This window comes from Dipodomys merriami, unplaced genomic scaffold (genome assembly GCF_024711535.1).
Source record: "Dipodomys merriami isolate MVZ:Mamm:240054 unplaced genomic scaffold, mDipMer1.0.p SCAF_27, whole genome shotgun sequence".
In the NCBI taxonomy this organism is placed as follows: Eukaryota; Metazoa; Chordata; class Mammalia; order Rodentia; family Heteromyidae; genus Dipodomys; species Dipodomys merriami.
The window spans coordinates 5,809,827-5,821,466 of NW_027204159.1; the positions used below are offsets into that span (position 1 = coordinate 5,809,827).

The window sequence follows — 11,640 nt, forward strand, 5'->3', positions numbered from 1 at the left end:
GCTGTGATTTAGTGGCTTCCTAAGAAATGGAACCGGTAAAAAGGTAACCAGTAGTATATAGAATGAAAATGGGCTCTGAGACTAATGGGTGAAGGCTCAGAGTTGAGGAGAGAACAGGCACTAAAATCCCAAAGGATTGGAAAATGTGAGACTGAAGAGAATGTTAGTTTGAATTGAGCAAACCCAAAATGCCTGCAAGCAATCCTTAAAGCAAGATAATGATGCTGGAAGTAAAGCAATGACTTTAAACAGGTATTTAGTTTCCACTGTAGATAGGTTAAGATCAACATTTAGTTAGGCAACCTTACACTTATACCCCTTTAACACTCCAGAAATGACAAAATAGCAAACAAACCTAACAAAATCATCCTGTAGGATTGTATCTTTTAAACAGTTGAAAAGTGTAGCCAGGTGGTGGCTCCCACCTGTGATCCTAGCTACTCAGATGACTGCTGTTTGAGGACTGAGGTTCAAAGCCAGCCCAGGCAGAAAAGTCTATCCAATTATCTCCAATTAACTAGTAACTTGCTGGACTGGAGGAGTGCTGAGGTGGCAGAATGCCAGCTCTAGTGCTTAAGCAAGAATGGAGGGCCCTGTGTTCAAGCTCTGGTACCAAAAAAGGAAAAGAAAAAAAGTTGAAATGTGTAACTTGTCAGAAATTTTTGGTAGATTGCTACCATGTTGTTAAATCTGAAACACTACTTAAAAGTCTTGGACTCATTCTTTTTCAGTTTTAGACAGTTTCATCAGTTTTCCCGCATACCTTTTCCTATCATCTGGGGGGCAAACCTTAAATTTCTAAGAGGTTGAGGGCTCAAGAGGCAGAACAGGTCTAGGCCAGCCAGGGCTATATACATGAATGAGATTCTGTTTCATAAAGACATAGCTTTCATTTAGAAAATTTAAAGGCGGGGACCGGCGTGGGGGGGTGGGGGGTGGGGGAAGAAAATTTAAAGGCTACTTTAATAACCCCCGATGCTTGTATATTTGGTTTATTATGAGATTAAAGTTTTCTTTTTCCAGGAAAGTTTCCAAACAAGATACATTCATTACTGTCCAGGCAAGACAATCAAAGTTGCTAGACCAGTTTGTAAAAACATAAAAATAAAATTAAGGAAGTTGAATACACTTAATGTTAAAAGAACAGCTAATACTTCTGAAAGGAGAATGAGAAATAAAGCTCTCATTAACAAGCAGCTGGCTATGAAGGTATAACCTCCTTTCATTTTAGTAATTTCCCTCCACTTTTGGCTGTCATTATCCCGTTCCAAAATCAAAAAGCTTTCAGATCCAGAGTTGTGACTTTGGGGCACATAGTAGACCTCATCACTATAAGGAGGCCAGTGACTGAGGTACAGCACGACTCACATGCTGTCTTAGAAACTTTAACAAAGCAGTTGCCCCAGGTTTGAAATCTGCACAGACAAATCCAAGAGACTGTATGTATGTCTACTTCCAGCAAAAAGTAAAAGCCAGGTGCCAGTGGCTCACGCCTGTAATCCTAGCTACTCAGGAGGTTGAGATCTGAGGATCAAGGTTCAAAGCCAGCCCTGGCAGAAAAGTCCCCATGAGACTCCAATTAAGCACCAGGAAACAGAAGTGGTGCTGTGGCTCAAGTGGTAGAGCGCTTCCCTTGAGCTGAAGAGCTCAGGACAGCACCCTTGAGGGCAAAAACTATTATAGCACATATTGAAGATCAAACATTTGAAGAATTAGAAGGTAATCCTGAAACAGAAAACAAAACCTAAAACCTAAAACCAAACTTAAGCGGCTTTATCCTACATTTGTAGCATGGATTCAGTATTTTTTTTTGGGGGGTCCGGTTATGGGGCCCGAACTCTGGGCCTGGGTGCTGTCCCTCAGCTCTTCAGCTCAAGGGGAGCACTTTACCATCTGAGCCACAGCACCACTTCCGGCTTTTTTATTTTTGCTTATGTGGTGCTGAGGAATCGAACCCAGGGCCTCATGTGTGCAAGGCAAGCAAGCGCTCTACCACTGACCCACCTTCCCAGCCCCTGGATTCAGTATTTTTTTTAATTTTTAAATTTTTTTGGGTCCAGTCGTGGGGCCTGAACTCTGGGCCTAAGCGCTGTCCCTCAACTCTTCAGCTCAAGGCTAGCGCTCTACCACTTGAGCCACAGCGCCACTTCTGGCTTTTTTCTTTTTGCTTAAGTGGTGCTGAGGAATCGAACCCAGGGCCTCATGAATGCAAGGCAAGAACTCTACCACTGAGCCACCTTCCCAGCCCCTGGATTCAGTATTTTTATATACCCAAGGTCACTAACTTGTATCAGTTGCTTCAAAGAGGCTTGATATCTGACTTTTGTTTTCTCTTTCATGAGGTAACAAAAAGTGAAACACTGGACTGGGAAGGTGGCTCAATGGTAGAGTGCTTGCCTTGAGCTGAAGAGCTGAGGGACAGTGCCCAGGCTGAGTTCAGGTCCCACAACTGGCAAAAAAAAAAAAAAGTGAAACACATTATTTAGACTAGGTATGTATGTATGCTTTTTTTGGTGCTGGTAGTGGTGCTTATACTCAGGGCCTGGGTGCCATCCCTTAGCTTGTTCTGTTCAAGGCTGCCATTCTACCACTTGAGTCACAGCTCTACTTCCTGCTTTTTACTGGTTAATGGGAGATAAGAGTCTCATAGGTTTTCTTCTCTCTAGGTTGGCTTGGAACCTACATCCTTAGAACCCAGTAAGTCTGGAGTAGCTAGGATTACAGGCATGAGCCACTGTACCTGGCCCTTGAGGGCAAAAACTATTATAGCACATATTGAAGATCAAACATTTGAAGAATTAGAAGGTAATCCTGACAACAAAAATAGATACTTCCCTATAAATACCTGTGTGTGTGTGTGTGTGTGTGTGAGTGAGAGAGAGAGAGAGAGAGAGAGAGAGAGAGAGAAAATGTTTATATTGGGGCTTGAACTCAGGGCCTCATGCCTTCCCTTAGCTTTTTCAATTACAGCTAAACCTCTACCATTTAAGCCACACTTCCACTTTTGACTTTGCTCTCACTTAGCTTTTTTACTCACTGTTGGCACTCTACTACTTGAGCCACATATATACTATATATTCTTTTTTTCCCCTTTAGCCCAGTGCTAGCTAGGTCCTGGGCATTGACCCTGAGTGTTTGTGCTCAAAGCCAGTGTGCTATCATTTGAGCCACCAGTGCTGGTCTATAGTATGTATTCTTATAAACACATGACACAGATAGCACAGGCTGGCCTTGAAGTTTTTGTTGATCCTTACCTTAATGCCACCTCATTTCCACTATTGCTAGTAGGGGAAAGCTGAGACTATTTTTCTTCTTCTTTTTTTTTTTCTGTTGGTCGTGGGGCCTGAACTCTGGGCCTGGGCGCTGTCCCTGAGCTCTTCAGCTGTAGACTAGCGCTTTACCACTTGAGCCTCAGCCCCACTTCCAGCTTTTTCTGCTTATGTGGTGCTGAGGAATCAAACCCAGGGCTTCATGCATGCAAGGCAAGCACTTTACCACTGAGCCACCTTCCCAGCCCCTGAGACTATTTTTATTTATTTCTTTAATAAAAGCTCACGAAGAATACCCAATTAGGGTGCAAAGTTCTCTTAACTCCTCAAAGGAAATACAAGATTTGCCAAAATTGGTTTGAGTGACCTTAAGATTAGATACTACTACCAGCTAGGAGAAATATCAAGAGTCAAACAATAAAACATTAAGTAGTCTGCCCTGTACAGCAGCCAAATGTGCTTTTTCCAGCACATTTTTCAGCAGAAACTTTGCAAAAATCTTATTCTGAAAAACACAATTACTCAGTCATCTTAAAAAAAAAAAAGTACATCTAGTAGAAAAGCACTTTTCTACAATCATAGGCATCTAACTAAAAGAATTTCACATAACTACCTAGTGGAATATTCCATCAGGAAGAGGAAAGCTGGAAAATTTCTCTATTTTTCTCACAAGAGTTCACGCCAGGAGATAATAACCACAACCTATGTTGGGGACTCACTACCTATGTCCTACACAGGACTTTATATTTTTCAAACAAAACTAAAGTCATAACCATCCTGTTAATCACCTTTTTAATACACAACTAAGCTACTAGGGAGGGATTTTGCAGTAAATCATTCCTTTCATCACCGTCAGTGCTCATTAAGAATAAACATGTTTCACACCCAAGTTCTTTGTAGGATAGATGTGCAAAAAGCATGCTTGTTTTATCTTTGCTCCTGGTCTTCACATACCTGCTCCCTCTAGAAATCTCCTTGGACAAAACCCTCCTCTAAGAAAAGAAAAGATGAGTCTACTTAGCAAAAGAAACAAAGAGCCAAGGCAGTTTGCTAATGGGCTCACAACTTTTGAGTGAGAAAAGAACCAGATACTGCCTTTTAAATGGACTAGAATTTGGGTAAATGACTTACTCCCTCTGGACTTCAATTTCTTCATTCATGAAATGATCAATAATGAGATGGCAAAAATACATGCTAGCCAGGTGAAGCAGATTGTGACTGTAATCCTAGCTATTCTGGAGGACTGAGGTTTGTGGCTCACCCAGACCAATAAATAAATAAATAAATAAATAAATAAATAAATAAATAAATAAATAAATAAATACTTTAAAACAATAGACAAACCCAATGTGGTGTCATATACCTGTGATCCCAGTTATGCCAGAGGTTACCAGAGGCATGGGTAGGAGAATTTCAGTTTGAGACTGGCCCCAGCAAAAAAAGTGAGCTCCTACCTGAAAAGCAAAGCAAAAAATGGGCTAGGGGGCCAGGCTCATGCTTATAATCCTAGCTACTCAGGAGGTTGAGATCTGAGGATCGTGGTTCAGAGTCAGCCCAGGCTGGAAAATCTGGGAGACCCTTATCTCCAATTAACCACCAAAAAGCCAGAAATGGAGCCATAGCTCAAGAAGTAGCACACCAGCTTTGAGCAAAAAAAGCTGGGCACCAGTGGCTCATGCCTGTAATCCTAGAATCTCAGAGCAGGCTGAGATATGAGGATATCAGTTTGAAGCCAGCCCCAGCAGGAAATGCCACAAGATCCTTATCGCTAATAAACTACCCCCAAAAGGGCCAGAAATGGAGCAGTGATTCAAGTGGTAGGGACAGCACCCAGGCTGACACACACACACGCACACGCACACGCACACACACACGCACACATGTTTCAGCATGCCCAAAAGTCTAAGACCCAAGCTGGGTGCCAGTGGCTCATGCCTGTAATCCTAGCTACTCAGGAGGCTGAGATTTGAGGACTGTGGTCCAAAGCCAGCCCAGGCAGGAAAGTCCATGAGACTCTTATCTCCAATAAATCACCCGAAAACTGAAGTGGTGCTGTGACTCACATGTGCTCTTTAGCTCACCTTGAGCTAAAGAGCTGAGGGACATTGCCCAGGCCCAGAGTTCAAGCCCCATGACCGAAAAAAAAGTCTAAGATCCTGAGTTCAATCCCCACTACCATCAGGGGGTTTAAGAAAAATGCTATTTGACCTCTAAATGTTTTTTCTTGATTGCTCTTCTCTCAAGTGGAATAAAAGAAAATAGCACCAAACTTTTCAGTGAAAACATTAGTTTGAAGATCAAAATAAATATATTTTCATTTATTTTTGTTGTCTAGTGCTGGTACTGGGGGCTTGACCTCAGAGGCTTTGAACACTCACTTGGCTTTTTCCACTCACACGGACACTCCACCACTTTAGCCACACCTCCAAGCTCACACTTTTATTTCTTACTAATTTAGACTGAGAAGAAACTTGTACTGAATGGCACTGTCTTAAATTCTGTCAGGCCAACCTGACCAACAAAGAATACATGTAATTGCTCTGTACTATTCGACTATCCGGAGAACCAACAACTACCTCAACTACTTTTTTTTAAAGCTTCTGGATCCAACTGTAGACTGATTTTTAATCAAGAACGAATTTTGGGAGTGAAGGATGTAGCTCAGTTGTATTCTTTCTGCCCAACATTCAAGAAGCTCTAGCAACCAATTTGATTCCAACACCAACAAACTCCCCAAATAAAACAGAAGTTTGAGGGGGTGTAGCTCTGTTAGAGTAAGTGCTTACTATATCCTGGATTTACTTCCTAAGACTAAATAAGAAAAACAAATCAACATGCATGAAAGCTTTATGTTTTTAGGACAGCCTGTTAGCACATGTTTGATGAAGCTTGTTAGATGACTAGTTAATAGTCAAAGTGCATTTACAGGCTTACATTTTCATAGAGAAAACTTAAACTGTAGGTCATACATGGCACAGAGATTAGAGGTGTAGTTCAACGGTAGAATGCTTGCTTAGCATGGGGTAGGTCTATGACTACTAATGCTGCAAACAGAAAGATATGACAGGAAAAGAACAGAAGAAATATTTACTTAAAGGAAACAACGGAAGAAATTAGAAGACTACTGTGCTAGTTGGGTAATGTGTACACACGCACTCACGCACGCACGCACGCCCACATCCAGAAGGTTACCTACAAGTCAAGAAGCAGTTACCATGTTTTGAATCTGGTAGGAAGGATTGTGAAAAGGACAGTAGGGAAGGGCCCAAAATGTGTTAGGGATAGGATAAAGCTGTTATCAGAGGCACCTTTAACATGTTCTTTGAAGATAATGCCTCAGTGAGAAAAGGTCTCATCCTCCTAATTTTTACCCTGTTGAAAGAGTCTGGGGCTGGGAATGTGGCTTAGTGGTAAAGTGCTTGACTAGCATGCATGAAACCCTAAGTTTGATTCCTCAGTACCGCATAAACAGAAAAGGCTGGAAGTGGTGCTGTGGCTCAAATGGTAGAGTGCTAGCCTTGAACAAAAAAAGCTCAGGGACAGTGCCCAAGCCCTGAGTTCAAGCCTCAGGACTGGCAAGAGTCCAAACTTTTTTGATCTCTTCTCTCCCTCCCTAGGATAGCAAACTACTGAAGAATGAAAAGACACCTACAGAACATATTTAGGAGATTCCATCCTGTGATCTATGGATGATAGGCTAGACTCAGTAGAAATTTCTGCTGTCCAAGTTCTCAGCTCCATAGATCCAGGAATAGGAAGGAAAATTTTTCCTTCCTGCTCTTCAAACAGGATCTAAGACCATTTAACTCTGCTGTAAAGCTAATTATTTTAGATTTTCACAACGAAACACTGTCCTAGCACAGGGGACTACAACATATCAATTCATGGATTTTCTTCTTTGTAGTTCTGAGGATTATAAGCCAAACACATACAACTCCACCCCTTCAAAAATAAAGGAAAAATAAAAGTGCCTGAAAATCAATGGTTTGAGAATATTCTTTTTACTGTAAGTTAGGTGATGATCAATCAATGACTTTTCACTTAGGGAAGATACTCAAACATTTATCACACTCTTACTCAAAGTATGTATAAAATTAACTTATATTTAAAATATATAAAGTTCTCTGGTGAAGGTAGGCAAAAAAATATTCTAAGACTTCCTGACACAACCAAAGTTTTCTGCTTATATTTACCATTGTCCTTGGTTAAAATAGACTATAGTTATTTTAATATCTGAAAACTAAAAAACTTCCAACACTATTTCTTGGGCTACCTTTTGCTTACTCAGGTAGGAAAAAGTATTCCCACCTACTTTCTTGTAATATAACCTGCTTTCTTTATTTGAAACCACCCATGGTTCAACTCAACATAGTCCTAGTTCCAGTTTTGGCTAAGTACACATTTGTCCTCCTAATCCAACTGTGGAGAATATACCAAGAACAATCACAAATAGAAATAAACTAATATCAACTTTAACTGAAATTGATATATAGTAAAAGAACTAGTTGGTTACTTTACTAACATTAAACAACACATAAGTGAAACCAAAATAGGTACGCTTTACCCAATTACAAAATTAACACATGGGTTCCATGACTAGACTTTGTTATGGTTTTGCTATGTGATATTTTGGATGGTGGGTTATCTAACCTCATGGCCCCAGCTGCCTTATCTACCAAATAGTGGAATATTTATGATTGAGAAGATTGACACTGCTTTGAAGAATCTGTAATACACTAATTGCTCAATACGTTTTTCTGCTACCTCTCTCTGCTTAATTACATTTTGTGAGTCTATTTTAAGGTAGTTCTTACATTTGAGCTATATATCAAAAGATAACCTTAACTAAATACCTTAACTAAATCACAAAATTACCCTTATTCTAGCAAACACTAAAATGTACTGTTAAAAACAAACCAATTAATTGGGTGCTGGCGGCTCACACCTGTAATCCCAGCTACTCAGGACACTGAGATCTTGAGGATGGTGACTCAAAACCAGCCCAGGTAGAAAAGTCCTTGAGACTCTCACCTCCAATTAGCCAGCAAAAAGCTGGAAGTGGAGCTAAGGCTCACAAGCTAGCCTTGAGAAAAAAAGCTTAGGAACAGCACCCAGGCCCTGAGCTCAAGCCCCAGAACCAACACAAACAAAAAATCCAAAAAAGTCCCCCCAAATAATCCTTAATTCTCAAGCCCAGAATTTGAAATTGCTAGTGGAAGTATCTTTTTAACTTGCAAAATTATTTTGTGACTCCATCAGCTTTTCAGTATCCTGCCTGTTTCTCTCCAAAATTACACTGTATACCCCCCAAGCACAGATTCACTTTGCCCTTTTGTCTTTAAAGCTCATCACACCACAACTCAGCAATGAAAATAATATTCTGCTTTTCTCTAAAAGAAATTTGTCTATGCAAGCAAATGTCTAAACATGTAAGATACACTTTTGAGACTCTGGTCAAAAAGGCCAAGATTTTGCCGGGCACTTGAGGTTCATGCCTGTAGTCCTGGCTACTCAGAAGGCCGAGATCAGAGGATCATGGTCCAAAGCCAGCTGGGGCAGGAAGGTCCATGAGACTCTTACTTAACTCCAATAAACCACTCAGAAAAAGCCAGAAGTGGGGCTGTGGCTCAAGTGGTAGAGTGCTTGTCTTGAGCTAAAGAGATCAGGGAAAGCGCCCAGGCCCAAAGTTCAAGCCCTATGACCAATCCCCACCCCCCCTACCAAAAAAACAAAAAACCAAGATTTAAAGATTTCATGGGCTCAAGACACAACCAAATTCTAACTAAAAGCAAAGCAGGACATGATTATTAATCAAACTATTTGGAGGAGTCCTTAGCTATTTTAGATAGCTTAATCATCTTTAAAATGCTCAAATTATCACTTGGAAGGCAGGCTGTGCCGAAGAACTTTATTATTTAGCATTCTTCAAACTTTATTGAACTTTGCTAAATGAAGACAAAGCCTTCAAAAAGCTTTAAAAAGTGGGGCTTAAAATTTTCAAGTGGTTAAATAATAATCTAAAAACAAATTTAAAGATGAATTTCATCAAACAGGAAGAAATTTACTTGTGTTATATTCAATGTACTTCAGACAACAGGCAAACTACAGTGATAAATTTGAATTTTAAGCTGCTTTAGGAGAATGTAATAATCCAAAATCCCAGGAGGAAAAGAGCACCTAGCTATTTCTTGTCACCATCATGGCTCATGACCTATATACAATTTCTCCATAGCATTCTCACATATGGCAAGTTTTCACTATCATGTGGCAGAAGTTCTCATGATAATAAGTAGGCCTGCATATTCTATTAAATCTAAAGAAAAACCTAAGGAATAAAAATTAAGGTGCTACCTTCATATTTTTCTTCAGTACTCCAAAGGAGCGAGCAAAGGACCAAGACACTGAACAAGGGCAAATTTTCAGAAGCCTAATCCCTAACAGAAACCTTTGCTAATTTATTAGTAAAAAAACACCATGGCAAGTCCACCTTGCTAACCCCGTGCTTTTGGCAAAATCATGCACAATCCATTTCATTAAAGTAACAAGGAGCTTAGATAGGTGTTCATCCCATCACTGCAAATCCACAACCACCTTATAGTGAAAATCAGAATTTTTGTGCTGAAATCAACTTTCCACATGGTGGCCACTTCTGGCAAGTAAAAAGTTTCTCTAAATGGGCAAGACACAGGAATCCTATGGCACACCTTCCTAAAATGAGCACCATAAAAAAATAACACAAACAGCCATTCTAAATCTAGCTTACTCTTGCCAGAATGGACACACCTACAGTTTCTTATCAAAACTTACCAAGAGAAGACTGAGCACTTACTTAATTTAGTTCTGAACTTGAACAAGTAGTACACCAGGCACTTCCACAATGATATCCCAAGAAGTTTCACAGAAAAGCCAATAGGATCCTCTATTCTGGTTCACACCTAAGAGTTCATTAGGTGTATTTCTCTTGAATATACATACAACTAAGTCAACTAAAATCAATCCACGCCGCACCCCCCCTCCCCCGCCCCCAGCACACGTTGGCATTTTCAGTTTATAGGCGGGTCCTGGAACAGCTTAAAACCAGGAAGCTCCGGGGTAATTAGAGGACTCAGAGGAAGTCATCTTGGGAGAAGTAGAAGATGCAGAGCAATCAGACAGGGAGCACCAGGAGAAGGATGTCACCTTTCCTTCCTATCCCTTCCAAACTTCACCCACAGAGGACTTAGAAGTCCCGAAGGGGGAGGCCATTTTAATGAGGCTTGGCTGAAGAAGGTGTACGGAGGGGAAGAAAGGAAATCAGGGAAGGAAGGGCATTCGTGAAAGAAAGCCGACTGACTACTCCCTTCCAAAAGCACCCGAGTCGGTGGCAGTACCAAAGGCCAGAAGGAGGAGGAGCTGGACTTAAAGACCCGAGGGAAGTACAAAAGTAGCGGCGGCTTTTCAATCACGAAGGGTGCCCGAGTAGTCTGAACCTTGGAAGAGCGGGCCCCACACCCCCAAGAGGTGTTAAGGACCCTGTTCTGGCCCGCCGTACCGACTCACACCCTCAAGTCAGAAGCTACTACCCAGAGGTCCAGAAGGCGGGAGTTGGCTAGTGCCTGGTTCTCCCAATCCCTCCATGCGGCGCGGGGGCGGCCATCCTGAGGGGTCCGGAATCCAAGAGGGCACAGGGGGGCCGGACGCGGCGCTCACCCGCGGGCCGCCTCCAAGCTCTTAATGAGCTTCTTGATCTTCCAAATTTCCACGTTCCTGTCGGCAGCACTGGGGTCGTCCGCCATCTTCTCGCCTCCTCCTCCCTAGAGCGGCCCGGCGGGGCCCGGAGACACCAAGACCACAGAGTTAGCGCCGCCGCTGGGGCAGAGCGGCCCCCTTCCTCGCCACCCCCGAGAGGCCCTCCTTTTCTGGCCAAAGCGGCAGGCCGCGTAGGCTGCTGGCCTTTCCTTGTCCTGCCTCACCTAAGGGCCCAGTCCTGGGCGGCAGCGGCTGCTTCTCCCCGGCGGCGGCTCCGCGGCGGCGGCGGCGGCTCTGACGTAGGACACCGGCTCCCTCTCTCCAGGCAGCTGCATGTGTTGCAATCCGCTCACATGGGGCCTGTGATCTCACTTCCTCAGCTAGGGGCGGAGTGGAAGGCGGCGGGCGGAAGGGAGTGGGCCGGCGCGGAGGAAGGGAAGCTCTGCGCGCGCCGCGACTTTCCATTGGTCCTCGGCGTCGCGGTCTACAACGGGCCCGCTGATTGGTCGCAGATGGGGCCGCGCTGCCTTGTGAGGTAGAGATCGGGGGCGGGAAATTCCGCTTTCCTTCCGTCCCGGCGAGCCGAAAGGAGGAAGCGGGCGGAAGCCGGTAGCTCTCGCGAGGATTGACTTGAACTCCGTCA

The 11,640-nt window shown here is 42.9% G+C and overlaps 1 protein-coding gene across 1 annotated transcript in view; it reads right to left on the bottom strand.

Annotated features, from left to right (window-relative positions):
• Etf1 (eukaryotic translation termination factor 1) overlaps positions 1–11,373 on the bottom strand; it is a 29,397-nt gene extending 18,024 nt beyond the window's left edge. Inside the window, exons 1-2 of the mRNA XM_070036104.1 lie at positions 11,222–11,373; positions 10,959–11,062 (exon numbers count right to left, since the gene is read on the bottom strand). Coding sequence (XP_069892205.1) covers positions 10,959–11,044 — 86 coding nt within the window. The 5' untranslated portion in view covers positions 11,045–11,062; positions 11,222–11,373. The remainder of the gene's footprint in view (positions 1–10,958; positions 11,063–11,221) is intronic.
• Between the last annotated feature and the right edge of the window lie 267 nt (positions 11,374–11,640).